At 46.4% G+C, this 26,189-nt stretch overlaps 1 protein-coding gene across 2 annotated transcripts in view; it reads left to right on the top strand.

Annotated features, from left to right (window-relative positions):
- The window catches only part of LOC138516235 (ras guanine nucleotide exchange factor P-like), a 797,007-nt gene that overhangs the window by 375,971 nt on the left and 394,847 nt on the right, over window positions 1-26,189 (top strand). For both annotated transcript variants that reach the window (XM_069631212.1, XM_069631211.1), the window contains exon 5: window positions 3,872-3,965. In XM_069631212.1, coding sequence (XP_069487313.1) covers window positions 3,872-3,965 — 94 coding nt within the window. The remainder of the gene's footprint in view (window positions 1-3,871; window positions 3,966-26,189) is intronic.

Genomic DNA, 26,189 nt, shown 5'->3' with positions numbered 1-26,189 from the left:
AGCACGGTTGAAAAAGTTAATGAGGATGCCGTGTGTTATGAGATATTTAAAACTAAGAAAACACACAGTATTCGGACTGTGGACTGTTTCTTATCCATGCAGTAACCAGGACTGACCCTGCTTAGTTTCAAAGAGAGGAAGGATCCAACCGCCTTAGGCCATGTTTCTCTAAGTAGTCTTGTAGGTGGGCTCTTGTATTAGGCAACATTGCCTTGGGATGACCCCTTTCTTGCTTTGAAGCTAAGAAAGGGTGTGTCCCAGTTACTGCTGGGATGGGAAATCCACTGTTACTGTAAAAATATATTTTATTTTTAAATTCTTGACTGGAAGACTACAAATACCAGCATGCTATTCAGCAAAAGGCAAAACATGGACTCTGAGTGCAAAACGTTCAAGAACCGACAGAAGCAAGGTTTTTAAAAAAAAGAAATGTGGATGCCCATTCAGTCGCCCATCCATGCAGTAACGGGACTGACCCTGCTTAGCTTCAGGATTGGTCAGAAAATACTATTGACAAGATAAACATTTGAATTAATAGTAGCTATGAAACTCAGATCTCTTTTTTCAACATTTGATGCACAACTGTGGTGTTCACAAATGTCTCATATTTTATATATTCTGTATTATGTTTTGCTATAGTATGCTGATGTGCAAAGATTTAGTTACCAAATGTACTATGATGTAAAAAAGCATTTTGAGCATCCTAGATAGCGATGCAAAATAGATGGACTAAATAAAAAGAAATACATTTAGGCCAATTTAAAAAGGCCAAAGAATGAGTACGATCTGTTGTGTACTCCCACATACGAGAAAACACTAGGAGTCTTTCTAGGAAGGTAATTGTAATTGTAATATCCAACAAACAATACATGTATAACCATGCAACAGTGATGCATGTAGAAAATACCTAGGCAGGACACCCTTTGTTATACCTGCTTGCCTTCAAAGCAAGGAGAGGGCTGGTCCCTTCCTCTCAGTGGTCGTTGAAGTTTGGCTTGGTAATTGGGCATCATGGCCTGAGGAGGCTGGCCTCTTCCTCACTTTGAACCTAGGCAGGGTCTATCCTGGTTACCGCATGGTGGGGAAACCTGAATGGAAATTGTGTCACTGGCCATGGCAGTGATTTTTCAACCCCAACGTCACTTTAGCTGTAAAAATATATTTAAAAAAAACACAAAAATAATGTAACCGTGGGTATTGAACTACACATACCCTCTGCTATGCGTAGACCTTCAAAGCCTCAAATATTGCTGCAAATATTGGAAAAAACAGCAGAAAAAGGAAAATGCTTTGAAGCCCTCACCAAGTGCCCCCCTCATCTGTGACAGCTTCCCAGATGACCGCACCTCTCCCTTCCCCCACAACACACGCTGTTTCTTTGATGCAGTTTGCTTTGAGCTTTCAGCTATTTGAGGCTATAGCCGAGGCTACAGAAAGCTTTGTGTTACAAACTTAGTCCTTAGACCCACTCCAACTCCCGAATTCCACTTGGTGCCCTCTAGCCACACCCCGCCTCTAGCCTGATGGCATTTGCATATTTTTGACCTGCAAATAGCTTTTCTCCTGCATTTCATTTTCCCATATCCTCGGCTATAGCCGCGGTTATGTCTCGCATTGGGAGAAAAACAAGATGGCGGTTGTTTCATTTGTAAAAAACTCTGTTTTGGGTAAATCCCAGAGACATAGGTATTTATTTTTGAGAAGGGGCACCCCTTTTCCATCAAACATTAAAAAAAACTGTTTTGTCTTCTTAATAACATTTATATTTTTTAATGAATCTTTACGAAACTTTGCAGTCTCGGAGGGCCCGTGAGTCCTTAATCACTTTCATAATTTCGGTCAAATCTGTTAATCGAATCAAAAGCTATTAGAGATAGGATTTTGAGGGGTTCTTGTGGGAGTCTGACTCACCTTAATTATAGGGCGACAACTGCTGCCCTCAAATATATATACATATATATACATATTCACTGAAAAAACATTGTTAAAGGGATGTTATTTTTAAGATGCACTAATAAAAACCTATGAAATACATTAAGAAAACTTTTTTTAAAGGGCGTTATGGTTGCAAGGTAAAATCGAAAAACCAAGCACATTTTCCAGTTATGGTAAGCTATGCAACCATAACTCGTGCCACCACCAGGCACTGCTAAGAGTAATGCCCAGGATATCAAATCTGTCCAGCAGTTTGCACTGTAGCCTCAATCAAGATTTTTTTCCATTCATGTCTATCCGGATTTCAAAGGTTTTAGGACCCCCGCTATGACCCGCCCACCCCTTTGACAAAACTGCACCAAACTTTGCAAAAATAATTGTTGGGTCTATACTTTTTTTGCAAAGTGTCATGCAAATTTGTCAAACGTTGACAAAGTTGTAAACCTCCCAAATACTGTTCTTGCTATGGGAAGTGCAACTTAACCATAACTGCAGGGCCTGTAAAGTATTTATGTATGGTTATTCGCACAGCAATCACTCACATTCTACAACAATTTGTATACATGGGAGGGGATGAGTGGGGTTAGAAGATGCAACTAACGTGCATCTAATGTGTATGTGTAAAACCAGATCCTTATTTTACGTATGCAGTGTTAAGTAAACTCCATGACACCTTTTCATAAGTATTAATAACTAAACACCCTCGACTATAGTCTGTCCATGTACAGGTAACATTTCTGTTATGACTAATTTCTGACTTTCTGAAAGACTGAGTGAAGTTAAAGGGCATCTGATGACCTGGCGGGAGATGCTAGACTCTGCCATTTGAATGTTGATTTTTTTAATTTTTCCCCTCAATTGGAGCCCACTTCTCTACTTCCACTTTGCAATCAATCCTTAAATGACCACATAGATTTTATTTTCATCAATGTATCTTTAAATGAAATCTGACTCTAATTCACTCATTGCACATTTACAAACTCACTAACCAGTTGCCCTATAATTGGTTGTGTGCAGAGTTAAGAGTATTACGGCTGGCTGGTCTGATGTCCTGCTACTTAAAGTTATGACATGTGAAAATGGAAGCACATGTGCCAGAGCATGAAGTTACACCTTGACATTACCAGGTGCTGAGCGCCGGAACGAGGGGCTTTCCAGTTTTGTTGGAATCAGGGAAATGTACGACTCAAGCGATCAGAGCCCATCATGTGTCATAATGTAGAATTGATCTTGCCTTGCCATAGAGAAGTAGCCAATATGTCAACATCAGCAGCATTCCACAGCCCAACGCAATGAATCCTCAGATTCCAACAGCAGACAAAGACCATTGTTGTGATCATGCTCAGGCTCTCCTGATTCTGTTCTGGAATGTGTTTTCCAAGAGAAATAGTCATGCTTATTTTTTGTGGTGATTGTTAGTCTTTCTTCTTTTTAGTATCAAATTATTGCTTTTTTTCATTCAAGTCGTTTTGGTGCCCTATTGTCTATGTTAAATTACACATCTATCTGCTGTGTTTCTATACACTTAGTTCTAATCGGCACACAATGATGGGAGTGTTTTCACTCCAGGAAGGTGTCTTTATGATTTCTCTAACCAATAACAAAAATGAAGCTGATGGTCATAATTATTTGAGTGAATATGAATGTGATTCATTACATTGCATTGTGAAATCTGTCCTTGAAATAATTCCATCAGGAATCAGTCCAGCTATTATTTGGTCTTGTATTGCCCAGATTTCTGTAGGGTATAATGGAACATTTGTTATATTTTGGGATAAATATCATAAAAGCATTAAAAGAGCACGTTTGTGATTTATTTAAAAACAGGTTTTTTCTTTTTTTGTGTGCAATCTCTCACTGCTCATGATGGTTCCACTACGTGGCACTGCCTTTACTGAAACACATCTAATTACATTAATATGTATGTTTCTTTCAGAGAAATTCCTTTAACTTGTACCACGCATCGAATGACAATGCAGGAATTCCCTTGAGTTCTGAAGCAGTGGAGAAACAAGCAGCAGAAAACCTGAGTATGTTTAAGATTTTACTCATCCAATGGTTTATCCAATGTGCAGTGAGTGCGCACACTGTTATTGTGTATGTATCTACGGATGTGTTGGATTTATATACTGTAAGCAACAAAGAATTGTACAGGAACGTGGGAGAATAGAGGTCGAGAAGGACAGAGAACCAGGGGGTGGATGAGATCTAAGAGGGAAGCGTTGCCTGGCAGAAGAAGGCTTGTATCCTTGTTTTGTCCTTCCGCCATATCTTTGATTCAAGTCTGTCGAAGCTGCGGCTTCTGGTGTCGCAGAGGCCTCTAGAGTCAGGTGGGTAGAACCTTGTTTGCCGTCATTGCAGCGATGTGGTCGTAGTTCTTTATATCTGATATAAGACAGGCTAGAGAGGAGGTCAGGACACAGGCGGCAGAGCGATGTCCCATCCAAGTGTGAGAGGGCCGGGGTCTGGTCTATGGTTCTTATGTCTGTGGTGGGGATGAAGGGCTTGGGTTTATGAAGGAGTGAGAGCCTCCGAGGGGCTCTTTGGGTTTTCTTTGTTATACTGGTGTTGAGGGAAACATGTTTGATGACAAAGCTAAGGAATTTAGAACTGGTTGTAAGCTGATGCCTGAATCCAAGTTTCATTTTCATCAGCCAGTTTTGGTTTTGAGCATGCTTGGTAGAGTTCACTGAGAATGTTGAATTCTTTAACTGAGGGTTACAGTTCCGGGTACATGTAAACTTCCACAATGGGAACGTTTTCATGCCTCTAATGTGTGCACTGCAATGATGTTACTAAATGGCCCTATGTTATGCATTCAGACACTGAGAAAGCCATTTTTTAAACAGTTGTGATGATTTGCCAGGTATTGTCACTTATCCCCGGGGGGAGCCCTTTCCCATGAGGCTAGGGAGGTGCAGCCGCTACTCAATAGTCCCCCTACGGGTGGTTTAATGCAGGAGGAAGTCATGGGTAGGGACTCCCCTTCAGGGGACAAGAACGATCACCTAGGGTACAGCCTGTTGAACAACGTCACACCCCAACCTTCCCTAACTCCCCCTTCCATTCCAAGCCACTTTCTTGAGAGTAGCCCAATGTATTACTGTAAAGCTTAGGATACAACCAAAACAGAAAATACCAGGATGAAGAAGAGCACAGAAGACATGAAGATTACTGACTGTGCTAGTACTGATACGAGGTGACCTTGAGGAGGCATAAAGATCAGGATGTCAAAAGAAACAAAGGAGTTTGACAATCCACCAGGGCAGGACTGGCAACAATGTATAAATGAGACGATATGATATGATAGGGTATTTATAACGCGCTTTATATCCAGAGGTTTCTAAGCGCAGGCCCGGGGATGAAACTTGTGTTGCTCCGTGTTGTCTTGCTTCCAAGGCGAGCACGCTGCCCCTGAGCTAACCTGCCAAAACAGTGGACTAAAGAACTTGTCAGGCCCAGCCGGGAGAAGCAGCAGAGGCAGAGACTGTCCCATGTGGGAGTATCAAACCTGGACGGCAGACCTGAGTAAGAGAATAACGCTGGCGAGCAGCTGAGAGAGTCTTCCTTCAGTCTGCCTGAAACTGGCACAACCCAGGAGAAGCAGAGTCGAGCAGAGCTGCACACTGAGATACTGCGGTGCAGCGAGAGCAGAGGAGAGAGGCCTCAAGAGCCGGATAGACGATCCTCAGTCCCAGGAAACCCCAGTGATGTACCAAAGCCCTATTGAAGGTAACCGGTGGTACAGGAGACCCAGAGGCGACACGAGGGTGCAAGCAGGGCAGGCTCAGATGATTCTCCCTCGGCTAATGAGCAGTGATATTGCTGTTGAGCCTAAGAAGGCTCAGCCATATGTCCAAACTAATCTCCCTTGTAGCAGTGGCAGGGATATGTCCACTGACCACCAGAAAAGGATTTGGGTCACAAGTGAAGCACGTATCTGAGAACAGCTTCCTCATATGAGTAGCAGAGAAAAACCCACTGACCACGGAGAAGGGTCTGGGACCCCAATATAAGTTAAGCAAGCATCCAAGGAAATCTTCCTCATAGGAGTTGCAGAGATAAGCCCACTGACTTCCAGAAAAGCGTCTGCAACACCACCATAAGTGAACTGAGTACCTGAGGAAATCTTTGTCGTAGCAGTGGCAGAGATAAGTGCACTGACCACCAGAGAAGGAATTGGGACTTTGCTAATGCAGTTAGAAAGTGGCAAAATAAACACGCAGTCTGAAAGATACGGAAAAGTACTCTCAAATACCAGGAGCAGGGAGTCATTCTCCTGCTAAAGAGTGTAAATCCTCTTGAATAGACTCAAGACATGCCAGGGGAAGGGAGTCATTCACCCTGGTCCTGTTGTGAGCTATACTGGAGTGTGCAGACCAATACAGGAGAAGGGAGTCATTCTCCTGCTCCAGAAAGTTGAGTTGTACGAAGGTTTTGTTGAAACCACAAGCCGGGGGAAGGGAGTCATTCCCCCAGGCACCCTTTTACAAGAGAACATTTTTGGAAACAACACCCGAATACCAGGAAAAGGGAGTCATTCTCCTGGTCTTTACAGTTGAGTTGTACAAGGTGTGTTGGAACTAAAGGCCAGGGGGAGGTAGTCATTCCCCCTGGCATCCATTTGCAAGAGAACCTTTTGTGAACATCACTCAAATACCAGGAGAAGGGAGACAGTCTCCTGGAGAAGGAACTTTCTGTTGGATTTTATTCTTTAGTTGTAGTGTAAGGTTGTGAAACAGGATGGTGGAGTTTGATATTGATGGACATGCTGACAGATCGTCTAGTATTAGTTTGAGGAGGGGAATCCCCTCTTAGAAGATGCAGATAGTGAGGGTTTCTTTTTACTATTAGTAAATGTTTATAACAAACAATATGCCACCCATGTGTCAGCATCCTTCTTCGACACCCTTACACAGTACACCATGTGTTTTACTGCACACATTGGGAAAACAAGCCACCTTTTGAAGAGTGAATAAGGGAACACAAATCCAATATTTGTTTAGGTGACATGAAGTCATCTGTGACATGATGTTATAATAAAGGACAATATTCAATTTCTCAAATATGTTTGTGTAGATAGGTTTTGGATTTATTTTTTGTAACTCTTTGTACTGTCAGGAGGTCCCTGTAGAATATGCAGAAGACTGGACTCTGAAAGGATAGTTAACAGGATTTTATTGATGCAAAATTATTCCAACAGAGGGAAGCAACAGGTTAATGATGAAACCCAAAAAAGAAATATTTAACATGTCATGTGACAGTGCCTGAATTCTGTGCGTGTTGTAGGTTTCACAGTAGTTCCCAAACCCTTGAGAGTCTCTCAGTCCGTTGTAGAGTTCTAAAGCCCCACTGTCAGCCCTGGTTCTGCCAAAGTTCTCCAGGTGAGCCAGTTTGTTAAGATGATCAACCAGAGGTACACGTGTAACTTCTTTGTTGTCATGAGACAGAATCAGAAATAGCCTCTCCACTTCCTAGTCCCTCGCTTAAGCCCAGGCTGGTTCCCCTCATTCCACAAACTGTGGGGTCTCCTCCCCTTGATCACCCTGATGGTTAATCTTCTGGCCTCCTTGCCTAGGTCTCATTAATCTATTCCATGTCAGATTGTATTCCATCTTCCTGCTGCTCTTCTCCTCCTGTCAACCCCTGCTCCCCCTGTCTCTTCTCCCCCTTTTGCCTCTAATACCTCCACACTCTCCAACCACCTACCACAACTTTCCCCAACAACCCACATCAACCTACTGGGGATTCCATCTTTAATAGTGCTCTCCCTTCCTATGATGGCGTCTAGAAGAGTGGCTGCACCTGTGTGCTTTAATTGGGTAGGTCTGCGATCAGTGGCTGCTTCTGAGTCCACCTAGCCTCACTTTGGGCTCAGAGGGCTGAACTAAGTCTTTATCTGGGTTATCCGCCAGATCTTGGATCCTTCTCTCCCATTCCTGCTACCCTCTAAGGGTTCCTCGGGTGGACTCAGGACTCCTGTTTTCTCAGCATGTTAATTTGTACTGAAAACCCCATTGGTAAGTTTTCTAAACTCCCTAAATGTTCATAACATGCTGGTCCATGATAAACACACAACATGGTGCCCTTAGCATAAAAAGAACCATATGCCAGGAGATCTTTTTCTGGTATGTGTGTAATCTTTGTGGTTCAACCTGCAGTCAGAAAACCACAAGCATGCAACAATGTAGCGACTGCAGGCTTCCAAAGCTCACAGAGTGTATCTAGCTTCTACTTTGTGGATTAACCACTGGTTCGAAAGTCGCAAAGTCACAATATTATAGCAGTTAAAGGGGTGTTTCTTTTCTCCCCCTATGGATTTGGATCAGCCTAGTGAGGACTTCAGGCTCTCTCCAGTGGGCAGGGTGTGCTTTCAAGGGTGCTCTGTGTCTGTCCCCTACCATATGTCGGGGATCAAGGGAGGATGACTTGAGGAGCCTCCCCATATCTCCCCATACCCATAATCCTCTGGCTCGCCGAGGCCCCCTGCCCCCCGAGTTACCCTATTGGGTAGTCTTGAGATCCAGACAGGGTACCTTGTCACAGTACCAAATGGGGATGAATAAGGCCAGGGTTTTTTTATCAGTCCATCATTTATACTGCTGCTGAGTTTGTGTAACGTATGGGAGGTGCTTCCATGCACTTTTTTTTTAGGTGACCAGAAAGAAGTGTGATGACCTCTGACTTCAGCTTGAGGGGGAGAGTGCATGACTTTAAGCGGCAGACATTTCTGCCACTTTTTTTTCAACACTTTGCACCACACCACTGTACTCCAATGACTTCCACCTGGTCCACTCACCATGCCAGGTCTACTACTTTGAGATCCTTTGGCCTGGTGTTCCCTCATGCTAGGACAAATGCAACCACTAACTACTACAAGTACTTCCGTGGTAAAGGGTTGTTTCCAAAAATTTAGCAATGTCTTTTGTTTCACAACATCAAGTTTGACTACTTATTTTGGGATGAGAAGAAACACATTGGTGCTATTTATTACACACTTGTGATTGCCAAACCCAATGGGGGTCATTCCGAGGTTGGAGGTAAGGGAAAAACAATGCTGGTAAAGGATTACCGGCATCGCTTACCGCTACGGGCTATTCTGACCAACCAGACCGCTATTTACAGCACCGTAAAGTACGATGCCGTAAATAGCGGTCTAGGGTCACGCGTGCAACACACCATGCCAATATTAGCGGCATGCCGTAAACCGGAGCTGATCCCAAGTAATGCGGACATGCAAATAACGGCCTCCTGAGGCCTGAAAAGTACCATACCGGCATGGAGTAATTACCAGCATCTCTGAGAAGGTGTTAAGAACCCTGAGCAGTGTTTCCAAGAGCCACAGGTGCACACAATCAGCACAGATGGAGGCAATGGAGTCTGGCACAACACAAAAGGAGCACACCCACACACCACACCCCCTCCCACACCAAGATGATACCAATAGTAGTAGCATTACTGGAGCTGGAGGCCCTGCTTGCAAGGCAGCAAAAACAACAACAACAACAGCAACAACCAAAACCACAGCCCCCAACACAGAGGATACACAGGAGGAGAAGGAGGGTGAGACAGGCCCAGCATGCCCCACCAGTGCAGCCACCGTTACCACGCCGGCAGCCCCAAATCCCTCACATCAGAGCCACCCCCTTCATCCTAACACCAGAGCAGATCCACACCCTGTATCGGCTTGACCGTGACACGATCACCACCATAGTGGACCTGATACACGACGACATAGTGAGCCTCATAGAAATAACCACCGCTATCCCCCCTCTACTGAAGGTAGTGTCTGTACTCCACTTCTTTGCCACAGGCACATTCCAGCACACAGTGGGGCACATGCATGGCATATCACAACCCTTATTTTCCCAGATACTGAACCAAGTGCTGGGTGCCCTCCTCAAGCGCACAAGGGACTAGATATCCCTATCATGGACACCCCAGGAGATATTCGATACAAAAGTTGCCTTCCATGCACTGGCAGGCATGCCAAATTGTAAAGGTGCCCTTGACTGCACCCACGTGGAGTTGGAGTTCCGCGTGCCATGGAGGCGGCGTATCGCAACTGCAGGCAATACCACTCCATCAACGTGCAGATGGTATGCAATGCGAGCAAGATCATCACACATTGCTGTGCCCGATATCCAGGATCAACTCATGACTCTTTGGTCCTGCGGAACTCCACGCTACCACGCTATATGGAGTGTCATTCTGGACGATGTGCCTGGCTGCTTGCTGAGTTACCTGACTGGGCCATGGCAGTGCATCGGGGTTGTGAGGTGGGTGCCTGCATACTCCACCTGGGTGGGAAGTGGGGGGGGAGATGCATACTCCACCTGGGTGGAAATGTTGACACCAGTGCACGATGTGCACCTCACCGAACACTGTGCCCCAGAGCCAGTGAAAGGGCACATGACTACCAAATCCCACAGTGATGAAGTAAGGCCGACACCTAACACTACATGACTAACAGGTGACCAGGCCACATCCCACAACACATGCACCACTCATCAGCGGCCCTCACACACCATAAGGGCATCTAGCACTATGCACTGTATATACACTATGTCGCTGCCTCCAGCATATCACCACACCGGAGAATCATCCCTGGGAGTGCATTGAACTGAGCCTAACAGGGATACCACAGCGTGGTACGAATATGCTACTGACAACAGCCAACACTCCCTACTACCAAATCTCACAGAACACAACACATCAATGATTTCACTCCAAAACTGCTGCATGCATATACGATGCACGTGCAACAAGATGTGAGTGCACACCATAACCCATACTGAGGATGCTACCCACTCCATCATCCCATTGCACAGGACAAATAGCAGGGTCAGAAATGGGGCCAATGCATCAAGGGACATGTGTGTATGGGCAGAAATTACCTGTTGCCATGTAAGACTAGTACAGTTGTCCGTCATGAATGTACAAACACCTTCATTCCCCTCTCATTCAGGTGATGGTGGCTATCCCTTGAAGCCGTGGCTCATGACTCCTGTCCGAAACCCACAGAACAGGCACGAGGAGGACTACAATCGTTCCCATACCCGTACAGGTGTGGTGATTGAGCAGACCTTTGGCCTGTTGAAGGGACAATTTCGTTGCCTCAGCCGGTTGGGTGGGGCACTTATCTACAGCTATGAGAATGTGGCCAAGATCACCATGTCATGTGTAATGCGCACAATATGTGCATCCATCGGAACGTACCCCTGCCCCCTGACATGGAGCTGCTACTACCTGATGATGATGAAGGGGAGGAGGAGGAAGAAGTGGCAGGACAGCATCACGTTGCCGATGCACAGGAGGGACGTGCCGTGCGGCAATCATTGATTGGACAATATTTCTGACACACAAGTCAGCAGAGGGTGTGAGGATGTCAGGACATCGGGCACTGGGTGTGGGGATACATGTACACTATGCACTGTGAAACATTAAATGACACATGCGCAATGATGAATGTCCACTCTGTTGTTTTTTTTATGAAAAACCGGTGTATTGAATTAGAAGGTTCAAACGTGAAAAACAAACCCTCCACCACCCTCCCCCTCCCCCCACAACTCCCAAACACACCCTCACCCCCCTCCACCTCCCCCCACAACTCCCAAACACACCCTCACCGCCCTCCCCCACAACTCCCAAACACACCCTCACCCCCTCCCACCACAACTCCCAAACACACCCTCACCCCCCTCCCTCTCCCACCACAACTCCCAAACACACCCTCACCCCTCCCCCTTCCCCTCCCACCACAAAACCCCACACCAGTCCCATAAGGACCACATGGGCCACATGTGTATGTCAGCATTGTCACTGTGCGCTCCCAGAGCCAGGGGGAGGCATGTCCTGGCGGCGCGATGTACGTTGTGAGCGACGGAGCGGGCTGGTCTGGGTGGAGGAGCATTGAGACGTTGTGTCCTCCTGATGGGGCTGTCGTGAAGGAGGTGCTGCCTACAGGGCATCTGCAATCCGGCCAAGGACCTCGCAGAGCCGGTTTGTGCTGACTGTGATGACCTCGCCCAGTGCCCTAAGTTCATTCCGTCACTCCTCCCTGGCCTCCCGATTGTCTCGGATGAAGTCATTTATGAGGCCTGTGAGCTGCTGAGAGCACTCTGCATCAATGGCTGATGTGTCAGATGTGGTTGGCCCGCTGGGAATTGGGCTTGCATGTCTTTCCGGTGCTTCGCTAAGGGAAGTGGATACAGGACTGGCATGTTCCAGTGTAGCTCCTTGCCCTGTAAGCCCTGGTGTATCACTCTCATCAGAGTCACTGTATGAGACCTGGGGGTTGGTTTGGGCATCAGGGGTGTGGACAATCTCATCAGTGTCCTCCTCAGTTGCTCTGCATATAGATGAGGGGCTGTCGGGAACATCGAGGGGGCCCGTGGCTGCAATCTCCCCAGCCACACTGGACTCCTCAGAGTGCGGCGTGGGGCATGTGTCCTGCTCCAGTGCAGGGTGGGGTAGGGGTGGGGGTTGTGCACCCTCCATGGGCCTTGCTGGAGCAGGTGGTGTGGCTTGGGGTGTCTTCCTGCTTGCAGGTAGACAGCGGGCCCTGACTTGGTCACTGGAGGTACTGGGCTGGTTGCTTGCCTGGTCCTCGCTGTCATGCTCGCTGCCTGTGGGGGTGGAAGAGAGAGACGGCAGGAGCGATGATTTGAGAGTCAGCATTTGGGCATGCCTACAATATAACAATGGGATTCTAGTGGGTTGTCGCCATTTGGGTGGTGAGGGGCACATTGATCTATGCTTGGATGATAAATGCATGCATATGTCTGGGTCACTCATGTTGGCCAGGTACTGTGCTGGCTCACATGCACACTGTTTACATCAACTGCCCTGTGTGCCTCACGGAAAGGGGCTCTTCGTGTGGTATGTGCCATATAGGTTACAGCCTTGCACCTGGCATTAGCCTGGGTCTAACTTGTTTCGGCATGATTTAAAGGGGGCGGGGGTTGGCCAACCATGACGTGACACCTTGCCCAGCCCTTAGCATTGACTTTCATAACAAATGCGTTGCCAGTATTGACTTTGGACACTCACCTCCATTGACGGATGACGTTGCCCCGCACTCCATGTCGCCAACCCCTTCAATGGCTTCTGGGCCTATCATGGCTGCACACGTCTCCTCCCACGGCATCAATTTAATGGGGGAACCTGGCCCTCCTCCTGTCTGGGCCTGGCTTCTGTTGGCCGAGAGGATGCTCCGCACCCTCAGCCGCAGGTCGTCCCACCGTTTTCGGCAGTCCTTCGTGGTGCGGGGGGTGTTGCCCACGGCGCTCACCTTCTGTGCTACCGTGGCCCAGATCTCTTTCTTTTTAATTACCGCCACCCTCTGCATGTCACCGTTGCAAACAGTGTCTGAATGCTCGTGGAGAGTATCCACCATCATCTGGTGCTCATCTGGGCTGAAGCGCTCCTTCTTGAGGCGGGAAGCTCCCTTTTTTGGTGCTTTTGGCATGATGCTGGTGTTGATGGTCGATGTCTGTAATCAGAAAATGGCTATGGGTCCTGTGTGGTTAGGATGGCAATGGATTGTGTTTTTAAAGATGGCCGCCGTGCTCCTTCCAGTTCCTGTGCGATGACGCTGTTTCCAGTTCCGCTATTTAACGGTGACTGTAAATAGCGGTCACCGCTGATTACGGTCACCGCTATTTACGGTCACCGCTATTGGTGCTTTGCTCTATGGCGGTAGTGTTATGTACGGTGCGCTTCATGCCGGTAAGGGCTTTTTGGGGTCCTTTTGCGGCATGGCGCTAGGTGCATTACTGGCATGGCGCAAAGCTCGTGCCCGCAAAGTCGTAATAGGCCGCTTTTAGCGGTCTATTGCCAGCTCGGACAAGCTATTTGCACCATGCCGGTAATGACCGGTACTTACCTCCAAACTCGGAATGAGGCCCAATGCATGTTATGCTCCACTCCTCCTGAATATCTCCTGTCAGAAGTGCAACCTTCCTGCCACTCTTGCTTCCCCACTTCCATATTAACCAACTGGTGGCAATGGTTTTCTCTCACTCTTACACTTCTTTGGCTTTGGCAATGTGGGTTTGAGCTAAATTCGCTAATAGCCACTTTTACACACTAGAAATAAGATTTACAAACACTTGGATTTGTAATTGCCCTCTCTTGGCGTTTTAACTTGCCTTGATATTATTCTCTTTTGGCTTGGGCAATTGTTGTGTGTAATGGTTTATTGTAATATTGCCCTCTCTTGTTGCTGGCAATTATTCTGACCCACATAAATACAATCACACCTTTCTGATCTGCTTGTCAAGTTCTTATTCTGCCACCTTCTCTTTAAGTCAGCTTGGGTTTCAAATGGATTATTATACTGCTTTATATCCGTTCGGTATTCAAAATAAAAACATTTTTAGCCACCTCACTCTCTTTATTAGTTCTGTACTTAATGCACGCAGACTTGGCCAGCAGGTGATCACAGTGCGCTCCGCTGTCACAATACACTAGGCATGTGCGTCCCTTTACTCCATTGCTTCAAGGTCTTCGGCTTCTGCTGCCCTGTGCAGCCTGGAAAACTGCCTTTCTCGGTTCTCTACGGGCTCGCGCCAGATGAATAAGGAGCTCTCCTCGCTCAAAAGGCTTTCCAATATCTGGACATGATGAATGAACTACTACAAGACCAAGAAAGCTATAAAAGACTGAGGAAGGACCCAACAAACGACATCAGACTTGAAATAGAAAGCACAGTACAGTACGTCCATGACCATGAATGGATTACAGACAAAGAATCCAAGTTGCTCACCACAAGTCAAGGACGCATACCGACAATATACGCACTCCCCAAGATACACAAAAATGGGGAAAGACCGCCAGGAAGACCTATAGTTTCGGGTTGTGGATCCATACTTGAGCCCTTGTGCAAATATATTGAAATTCTTTTTAAACCTCTAAGCACATGCACTGAAACGCACTTTAGGGACACAACCCATATGATTAAGATCTTTGAGAATCACATATTTGATCAAACCACCGAAAAACTAGTAACAATGGACATTAAGTCCTTATATACTAGTATACCCCAAGACCAGGCAAATAACTGCATGCAAGATCTACTCACGGAATTTGACTCACAGAAACGAGTTCCACACAACTTTATTCTAGAACTTATGACTTTGACACTGAATAAAAATTACTTTGAATTCAATGGTCAATTTTATTTACAGACTAAAGGAACCACGATGTGGGTAGCCTTTGCCCCTAGTTTAGCGACCCTTTTCATGTCCAACTTTGAATCAGAGAATATCTTTTCCAACAGAAACCGCTATCGAAACTGTGTAACAAATTGGAAGCGTTATATAGATGATATTATCTTTATTTGGAATGGATCAAAGTCAGATTTGGAACTATTTCTAATTTGGTTAAACAACATTGATATGAACATCCAGTTTACAATGGAATTCAGTATGAAAGAGATTGCCTTTCTAGACCTCGTAATCAAAGATGAATCAGGCAAACTTAAATGTTCTTTGTACCGGAAGACCAGTGCACGAAATACCTTGCTGCTCTACTAGAGTAATCATCCACGTCACCTTCGTGACAATTTGCCATATAGGCAGTTTCTCCACATTAGGAGAAACTGCACCGACCTAAACGATTTTTATGATCAATCGGACAGTTTTGGCGCTCAACTGATTGAGAGAGCGTAACCCAAAAAGCTTATCAACAAGTCAAGGAAAAGAGCACGGTTCACGGATAGGGATATATTACTATCCCCTGATACTGGGCCTCATTCTGAGTATGGCGGTAAGGGATACCGGTCACCGTTAACGAGACCGGTGCCGGTAATCCCTTACCGCCACATTCCAAGTTCCCTTTGCGCCCTCGTCCTTAACGCCTGCGTTAGGGACGAGGGCGCAAAGGGGCTTTTTAGCCAATAATGGTGACCGTAAAGTACGGTCACCGTTATTTGCAATTTCCCCATTCCCATTGAGTCCTATGGGGGCTCATTTGGGAATGGGGAAGGGCCCTGGGGAATGGGAAATTACCGCCCTGGTCAACTCAGAATAGGGCGGTAATTTCCCATTCCACCAGGGCGGTGCCGGTACGGGTCCGGTGCCGACCAAGGCGCTACTACCGCCATTGGTTAGCGCCGGACTCGGAATGAGGCCCACTGTGCCCAAATCTATCTTCAGAAACTGAAAAAGAAAAAATGACTTGTGTCATTACTCATGGACCACAAACCTTTCAGATTAAGAAACTTATCTCGAAATACTGTCCCATTGTAAAACTAAGCCTTCCAGATACCCCACTGCCCAGGTTTGCTTTAAAAAGGGCTAAAAACATCTGGGATAAATTGGTACATTCCAACTTCAAGAATGACGCACACAGAATGGGCCTATGGGTCTAAGGACCACAGTGGGCTTTAGAGGCAGCAGTTAGAGGCAGCGGCACCGTGGTCACCATGCCCTACCCAGGAGAGCCATATCATTGGTTTTCCCCCCTCCCCCCATCAGGAAAAAAGTGTGCTTTTTGAGGGGGGTTGGTTCCTGGTTACCAAAAACAGACTACAGCTACCAGAATTCCGTGAGACCAATTGAGATTATTTTGTAACACCTGAAAAGACAGCCTCCCTGAAGATTGTTAAAGACATGAAAGCGCTTGGAGGAGAACAGCAACTTGAAATGCAGCAGGTATTCAACACTGGGAACTAGAGTGCGTGTCTCACCCACCCTCTGTTTCTCTACATATTGGTCCGGCGCTCACGTGGGTGCTCACTTGAAGGTCTCTGCTGGTGCCACCCCCTGAACAGGAAAGAATTATTGAACTGTGAAATCGAAGTGGTCCTACAGCGGGTTTCCTTAAATCCTGTGCATATTCGAAAGTCTTCGATTGTCTGTAAACTGAAGTTGGTCTGAGCCTGGCCAAGGGCGACTAATTGTTGAAAAGGGATCTGAGCCCGGAAGAGGGACATCCTGGATGAAAAGTAACACACCCGAGAAGATAGTTGTGGCAAATGTTAACCTGAATGAGGGATGCCTAAAAAATTGAAGTTAGTTTGAGTCTGACTGAGGGAGGCTAAAGGTGAAAGAAGGATCGGAGCCCGGCTGAGGGGGATCCAGGTTGAAGAGTAAATCGTCCGATGTGAATATCGAGAAATGAACTTTCTTTGTTGTTTATGGTGCATCAGGTCCTCTGAGACAAGAGACTTTGCATCAAAGAGACTTGGGCACAGAAGTCCCTGATAAAGAGGAAAGGAACTGTACACTCGAGTTAGAGAAGCCCAGGAGTGTGCTGTGCTCAAGAGGCCCTTTTTATTTCATTACACTCCACTAGGACTGTATTATTATTGTTTGATGGTCGTAGCTTTGTCACATCCTAGATCTAGGTTTAGATAGGCGTTTTTCACACCCTTGATAAAGTTCATTAAACACACTTGAACTGTGATCACTTGTGTCTGTATTACTTTGATACCATGCCTTCCTTACAGGACGACGCAGGATTCATCACAGTACTGCATGCATTTTGTTTTGTGTAGCCCTGCAGTGAATATCCTATTTTATTCCAACTCACGATTGGGTGCTATCATGAAAGTAGTGGTATTTAAAATACCACGCCTTTACCATTACTACCATATTCACAATGAGCCCCGTAGTGCATGATAGCTTTTTTACAGATGATGGAAATCAGCTGGAAGGGTAATGCAGTGGGTCACAGTAGGTGCCGCTTGAAAGGCTTGGAGTTGTTTGAGGGAGTGTTCCAGTGGTAGGGGGCAAGGAGGGTGATGGGGCTGCAGCAAGTGGTAACATGGGTGGATGAGGGCCAGTGATGTTAAGCCGAGCATTTGAAAGAGGATTAAGTCCTGGTAAGTGTCAGGAAATAGAATCAGCAGATTGCAGAAGGAGAGGGGGGCTGTGGCTTATATTCGTTCATGAGTCCACTTGCTTTCCTCTCTAGCCACTGATTTAACCATACAGGAATTGGGGATGATGTGAGCTTACACACATGGTGTGGTTTGTTATGGGTGGATAGTAAGATTACAGACCTTCTGTCTTTACCAGTCCTCTAGAAGGCAGAATGCTTACCCTGATGGCCTGTAGCCTTGGGTGCCTATGGTTGATTAAATATATGCAGGTCTATATCACACTTATTCTCCAAATGCGAGATCTGTAAAGATGGTGGACTGCTCCCAGCAATGCATATAGCATGGAGATCCCAGTACCGCCTAATGCAATAACAACAAGGAATCAGGCTGTCTGGATGCACCCAGACCCTAGGGAGCAACGAGAAAGAACATCCAGGAGGACAGGAACAGGTCGATAGGTGAATGAGTTGTCTGTCAATCCCTATTAGCAGTACATGATGCTAAAGGATGCAAACTGGCCAAGGGGTGGAAATAGTGATTGTAAAGGGGATTCAGTGTGCAACAAGACAGATGACTGAGACTGAAAAAGAGGGGAAGAAAATGGTCCTGGCATGACCCAAGACAAAAGACTTGTTTAGGACCTGCCACCCCAACCTGACCTGCTGCAGCCAATACAACAAGCCCTTCAAGTCAATGGCATTAAATTCTGCAGACAGATCCCCAAACAATCAACATGCTTAAACCATCAAAACAGCCATGCTGTGAACATCTTTTGCCAAAGACACAAGCACTCGTTTAATTCTCTTATTGTGCAATAGCCTTATTTAAAAAGGTCCCAGCAGGTTATTCATTTGAACAAAAGGGCTGATTGGCACAACAATCATCTACCCCAGTAATTATTTGCACTACAGTGTAGCATGGATTTTGATGGAAAATGTTTAGGGTCCAATGGATCTTCTAATTTTTTCTTCATAGTTACAGTGTCATGCTTTGGCTCCTGGGGGAATGGTGTGGCTAGTAAGGGAATTTTTCACTTGCTTTAACTCCTGGGTGTAATGCTGTGGCTAGTAAGCTATGCAATGCCATCTCCACTTTCATTGTGGAAAAAATTACTACCATCCGCAATACCATTAAAGCCCACTTCCAGTCAACCTCGAAGGTCCTAGCGGCGACCACACCTCCCCCTACGACAGGTTCCTGGTCCACCTTCCCTCTCTTCTCTAATGCAGATGTGTTATCCGCTATCCTAAAACTAAAGTCTGCATCGCCGGATGATGCTATACCCTTTTGCAGGAGTCCTCACCGGACATAATTAACTTGATCGCCTCTGCCATCAACATCTCCTTCACGACAGGGGTGATACCCAGTTCTCTTAAACAAGGTTTGGTCATTCCTTTTCTAAAAAAAACCCTCACTCAACCCCGAGGTGCTGGCCAATTACTGTCCGATCTCTCTTCTCCCCTTCCTAACGAAAGTTCTGGAGGCGCTGGTGTCTCCCCTTCTCTTTGCCTTCCTGGAGTCCTCTCATGTTCTTGATCCTTTTCAATCTGGCTTTCGGCCTGGTAGAGGCACTGAATCAGTACTCAACTCTGTCATGGACGACCTGCAATGCTTGGCCGATCAGGGCGGTGTCGGGGCAGTCCTGTTATTAGATCTTTCGGCTGCCTTCTACACCGTCGACCATGCCCTTCTTATCTCCCGGCTTTTTGAGACAGGGATTGATGGCCAAGTGCTAAAATGGTTTACTGGGTTCCTGGTAGATCGTTCACAATCTGTGTCCCTTCCTCCCTTCCGTTCTGCCCCAGTTCATCTATCATGCGGCATCCCTCAGGGATTAGCTCTGTCCCCTATCCTATTTAATATCTACATATGATATCTCCTACTCCTCATCGCCTCTCATGGGTTCTGCTTTTACTCCTACGCGGATGACGCCGAGATTTTGGTTTGCCTTGACCTAAACAAAACCAAAACTGCATCTCGCCTTAGGCGCTGCCTTGAGGATTTAGGCATCTGTATGTCACAAAACTGGCTGAAACTAAACGGCAGCAAAACTGAGGTTCTTGTGGTAGGCACATCCAATCCTCAATCTTTCTGGCACTGAGTTTTGGCCCTCCTCCCTAGGTCCTCTTCCTGTACCGGTACCATCAGTACGCAATCTTGGCGTGCGGGTATCAGCCGCTCTGACTATGGACGAACAGGTCAACGCGGTATGTAAATCCGGCCATTTTAAGCTTAGGATCCTTCGTAAGGTCCTTCCATTCATCCTGGTCATCAACCAGGCTCCTGTGGTCACAGCTCTGGTGCTGAGTGTGCTGGATTACTGCAACTCACTCTATTTAGCACAACCTGCCCACCTGATAGGACAGCTTCAGCTTCTGCAGAATGCTGCGGCTCACTCCATTTTCTATCCCCCCTTTGGTGCTCACATGACCCCTTTGTTGCGCCAGCTGCATTGGTTGCCAGTCGCTCAGCGAATCCTGTTTAAATCAATGTGCATGGTGCACAGGGCCTTCTATGGCATCAGAGCCGAATACTTGCAGGCCATGTTTACTCCCTATTTACCTACTTGTGCCCTTCGCGCTCAAGGGTCTTGGCGACTGTCGGTACCTTGTTTTAGATCGGTTCGCAAAGGTGGCCGTGCGTTTTCAGTAGCTGCGGCCAAGGATTGGAATAATCTACCTCTTTCCCTGCGCAAGACCGTCAACCATCTTACTTTCCGCCGATCCTTGAAAACATTACTGTTTTAAATTATGCTCCTGTCCTTCAGCTGGCTTTTCTGCTCCTCTTCTCTCCCAGCGCCATGATACCTACGGGTGAGCGTGCGCTTTATAAAACAATAACATTACATAACATAAGGGGCTTATTCGCTTCCTTTGACTCCTAGGGCGGTGTTGCGGCTAGTAAGGGAATCCTTTAGTTGCTTTGATACCTGGGGAAATGCTACATCTAGTAAAGGAATTCTTCACTTGCTTTGACTCCTGGGGGAGTGCGGTGGCTAGTAAGGGAGTTCTTCACTTCCCTTGACTTCTGGGAGAGTGCTATGGCTGGGAGGGGGATCCTTCACTCGCTTTGACTCCTGGGAGTGTGTCGTGGCTAGAAGGGGGGATTTTTCATTTGCTTTGTCTCTTGTGTGAGTGCTGCAGCTAGTAAGGAATTCTTCACTTGCTTTGAATCCTGGTGGAGTGCTGTGGCTGGGAGTGGGATTTTTCACTTGCTTTGACTCCTGGTGGAGTGCTGCGGCTAGCAGTGGGATTTTTCATTTGCTTTGACTCTTGGAGTCCTGCAACAAGTAAGGTAATACTTTACTTGCTTTGACTCCTGGGAGATTGCGGTGAATGGAAGGGGGATTCTTCACTTGCTTTGACTCCTTGGGGAAGGGCTGCAGTTGGGGGAGGGGGATTGTTCACTTGCTTGGACTCCTGGGGTGATGATGTGGCTGGGAGGGGGATTCGTCATTTGCTTTGACTCCTGGGGTGATGTGGCTGGGATGGGGATTCATCACTTGCTTTGACTCATGGGTGGGGGGGTTCTGCACTTGTTTTGACTTCTGTGGTAGTGGCATGGCTGGGAGGGTATTCTTAACTTGTTCTGACTCCAGGAGAAGTGCTGCAGCTAGGGTTGAGGGTTCTATGCCCTTGTTCTGGCACCTGGGTGAGTGTTAGGCTCAGGCGGTGGGGGCGGGGGTGGATTCTGCACTTCTATGACTCCTTGGGGACTCTTGGGGTTCAGGATTCTGTACTTTGTTGACAGGTAGATGAATAGGTCATTCATAGCTACGGCCTCGCACCCCAGCCCAATATTGCATAGGTGAGAAATGCTACTCACTGAGGCGAATATACCGGCCTGATCCTAGGCAGATACTTGAGGAATTGGACCTGATGTAACTAAAAGGGGGAAGAATAAGTAAACTCACTATCACCTAACACACACGAATACAATAGACACAAGCAAATATGCACTCACCATGAAGAAACGCATACACTAGGTTAAACATGCATTTATACACTAAGAATATCACTTGCAACTGTAAATACATGAAGAACATAACATAAGTGTAAGAAAGTGAAAAGCACATCACAACAATAAGCAATGTATACGCTGAATTGCAACGCAAACGATATATGTATATAGCTCACTAACATAGAAACACAGCAGTAATTGGCAGCCATCTTTTACAAAATGTAGGCAGCAGCACACTTTGAAATTAATGAGAGGCTTCATGGAACTTGAACTGCTGAATTTACTGTAATACAGATTTGTGCATGGCACAGACAGTAGCATCCAAGGTTACTGAGAAATTAGGGAGGGTTTGAATGGCTGGGAAGAGAACACAAGATAATAATTCCTAATGCACAAGGCATTTTTCTGTAAGATTAATTAAAGAACAACCAGCCTTTGAAGAGCAGGTGCAGAGCCATTATGAACTAAACCCTTCATATAGAATAGGATCGACTAAGTATCTAGTGGCCAGAAAGGTAAAAGCATGTGCACTCATATTAGCTAAAATATTGGTAAATGCAGGGTGAAATAATTCAGAAACTTGGTCCCATCACACGCGATCCATAATTCAAGAACAATGTCTGTTCATTAGTCCCAGACACAGAAAGGCACCTGCTTCGACTCCCCACATATTCTTAGAAATGCTGTCCCGAGCACGGCCGACTAAAAAAAGGTCGCTCTGGATCGTGGCCTGGGATTAAAGTATAGTATCTTTTTTACTTGAAAGGAAAACAGTTCCTAGGCCTCTCTTCCCCTACTCCCGTGTTGATGACCTGTTAGTTGCCCAAGGTTGGTCAGTAAGATGCCAACCAATGAAAACCCCCAATGTTAGGCTGCTCATTATGTATTATGCCAACCAGCAGCTTATTGTAGAGATGAGATGTATTCGCTATTATCAATTTAGAGGTGGTCTCAAGTGGAGCCATCAGATACATTATAACCAATGAGAAGACTAACCACTATATATTGTATAGATAGTTGATTCCCTTAACTAATCCCTCCACCCCATAGGATTTTGTAGCCAAGAATGTAGTATGACGTCAGTAGTGACATTTTCTTATTTATAAAGTGCTGTTATGTATGGAGACCTTTGAGAGCTCCAAGATTTTACTGCTTGTATGCTGTCCCTGCTTTAAGTGGATTGTTAATAAAGCGGGTTTTGCCTTTCACTTTGACTATTTCCTTTATTGAGTGCAGGGTTTCCAAGCCTCTCCTTTCTGCTTAAACTGGGGGTTTCCCAGACCACTTTTACAACTTGCTTTGACTCCTGTGGGATTGCTCTTGCTAGGATGAGTGGATTTTTCACTTGCTTCGATTACTGGGGGAGCATAGTAGCTGGAGAGTTTCTTCATTTGCTTTGATTCCTTGGGGTCCTGCGCCTAGATGGGGGGATTCTACACTTGTTACAAGTGAACAGTGATCACTGTACTAATGCCAGGTTCTTCAGAATCTTGGCTTGTTCGCCATTGGTGAGGCATACCATTTAGTGACTTTTGAGTACAACGCAGGATGGGAGGAAAACACAGAAAACCTATTCATCTGAACCCACAGCTGGCCCTCTACCAGGTGTTTATCTGCGTTCTACAAAGAAATGTTTTCCAACTTAACCTCAAGTGCAATATTCATCAAGCATATATATGCATTCCAGTTTTTGGTTTAAACCAAAAATTTAAATAAAACGCCACTTAGTTGAAAAGTTTTTTTTCTTGGTGTAAACCGATAGTCACTGATTTCTCTGCTACTGCACTTCTCAGAACAATACATGTTGAAAAGAGTTTTTCCCCATACGCAACCTAGCGGTCCTGAGATTGTCGGGCCTGGGATACTTTGCAGCACTTATTTATTTTGTACAAGGACATCGATAATGTACTGTTACTTTGTAACCAAAGACTGCAACAGCAGCTGATAATCTCTCCCGCTAGGGTTGCTACTTTTCCATTTCAAAGCCAACACCTACTCACACTCCCCAGTTCCAACAGCAACCCCAGACATGTGTTTCGTGAGAAAGGGGTCCACGTCTGGATTCCCCTAGTAACTTAGGGTGAGACCCAAAGTTACTTAAATTATGCAAAAACAAAGGGGGTCTCACCCTAAGTTACTATGGGAAACCAGATATGGACCCCTTGCTCACTGTTCTTAGAGAGGCACAGCTCCTCCCTACTGATGAGGTCCAACCAGACCGGAACACTTTTCTGCGGTTGTTGTTGGTACTCTTGTTCAGAGGAGAATTGCCTAGCATTTCGTTGCTGGACCGTCCCTGGGCAGGACAAAGACTGATGTGTTTTGGCTATTTCTCCTCTGTGAAAGATAGTGAGCTCAAGACTCTGGGTAAGGCTCTCGTAACCAGGACTAATGTCCGGCAGAGGGATTCCCAGGACCCTCCCCCCCTTGTTTTTTGCATATTTTATGTAACTTTGGGTTTCACCTTAAGTTACTAGTGGAAACCAGACAAGGACCCCTTTGCTCACTATTCTTAGAAAGGCACAGTTCCACCCTACTGATGAGGTCCAACCAGACCGAAACACGTGTCTGGGATTGCTGTTGGTACTCTTATTCAGAGGAGAATTGCCTAGCATTTCGGTGCTGGACTGCCCCTGGGCAGGACAAAACTGATATGTTTTGAATATTTCTCCTCTGTGAAAAATAGTAAGCTAAAGACTCTGGGCAAGGCTCTCGTAACCGGGACTAATGTCCGGCAGAGGGAGTCTTAGGGCCCCTGGTTGTTTTTTGCATTTTTTTAATATTGTGAACTTACAGCTGAAAACACAGACAAGATTTTACAGACATCTCAATTTACCCCATTTCAAGTATGAGATGACTTGAACTTATGTTAGATTAACATCAAAAAAGTGTAAGTAATGCACAAAAGGTGGTGGTTGTAACACTAAAGCTTTCCACTGATGGGAATAAAACTGAGCAAATCTATTTTGCCCCTTGGGCTTCATTACGACCTTGCCGGTATCATGGTGGTAAATCTTCCAGTATACCAGCAAACGCAATTACCATTTCCGGTACTCGACCCAGCTGCATTACCGCTGGATTACGAGTGCTGTTGTTTAGGTATACCATACAGGACCAGAGGTCACACTACACGTTCACCGTTCAGAGCATCCAGGGCCCAACAAACCCTCCACCGGTATACAGACAGAGGACTCAGCAATGGGAAAGTTAGAACTGTCCTTTATTTTTTTGTTGCGCTCACCTGGTCTCTGCGGGGACGTTGGGGCACGGTTGGAGCCCTACCTCGACTTGGCTCCCTGGATCGACTCTCTTCCCCAGCTGCTGCGGAATCAACTGCTCTGGATGCTTATATTGCCCCGTAGAGAAGATAAGAGGCAATGAGAATGGCGTGGTCGTGTCGTGATTCTCCTTGACCCTTTCGTGCCAGAACGGAGTGCGCAAGCATTTGCCCATGCAAGCTCACCTGTTTATTTGTAATGCTGAGCTCTCCGTCCTGCTTCTTGTAGCAGGGGCGCTTGGAGTGGACCTAGTTGCTTCAGTGGTCCGTGGAAGTTGCGATCCAGACCGGCTGTGACCAACCACTTAGAAGGTGAGTCTTTTGGCAATGATTATTGTTTGTTAATTATGATGTATTTTGCCGTGATTGTAGTTCGTTATTCTTGCAATGTCTTTTGCCGTGATTATAGTTCGTAATTCTTGCAATGTCTTTTCTCTTCTCTATAGGTGTGAAGATGGCTGCCCGGAGTCGCAGTGTTTGAAGCGAGTCCAGTGATTCCCCAGAGGATGATGAAGCCTTTGAATAAGATGGTAAATTGGCTTTTAGGGTAGAACGCTAGGATTAGGTATGGCACGGCCGAGTGTTATTTATATGACTCCTAACCTTTTATGTTCTTTTCTCTTGCAGGAGAAGTCTGGCGGCGTCGAGCAGAGGCTGGCTGTTCGGAGGCCGGTCCGCGGCTGCAGGATGGAGGTTCCGCAAAGATGAAGAATGGAAGATAAGCTCCCACGTAGCTGGACGTCCGTATCAGGTGAAGAAGCGCTCCAACTCCGATGGCGATGGGAGTCAGGTAAGATGCGATGCGCTGCAGACTGTGGAGTGCAGGAGATAGGTGAGATGCGCGTGCAGCGATGATGTAGCTGGAGACAGGTAAGGTGTGCTTTCAGCGATGGTGCAGCTGGAGCCAAGTAAAATGCGCCTTCAGCGATGGAGTAGCTGGAATCAGGTAAAATGTGCCTTCAGCGATGGAGTAGCTGGAATCAGGGAAGATGCACAACGAGGTGAAGAGCAGAAAACAGGTAAGTACGGTGGACAGCAGTACGCTGCAGAAAGCAGACTAACGCGAAGCGCCAGTATGTGGGTGGGTTGGCCTTAAATAGGCTAGCCCCGGCCCCTCCATTCGGCCCCGCCTTGTGGCTCCACCTTTCCACTCCCAGAGGTTCTTGCACAGAGGTTCTTGCACATGCT

The sequence above is a fragment of the Ambystoma mexicanum genome, chromosome 6q (genome assembly GCF_040938575.1).
Source record: "Ambystoma mexicanum isolate Mex_15411 chromosome 6q, UKY_AmexF1_1, whole genome shotgun sequence".
In the NCBI taxonomy this organism is placed as follows: Eukaryota; Metazoa; Chordata; class Amphibia; order Caudata; family Ambystomatidae; genus Ambystoma; species Ambystoma mexicanum.
The sequence above is the reverse complement of the archived record's forward strand: the minus strand, read 5'-3'. Positions and strand labels throughout refer to the sequence as shown.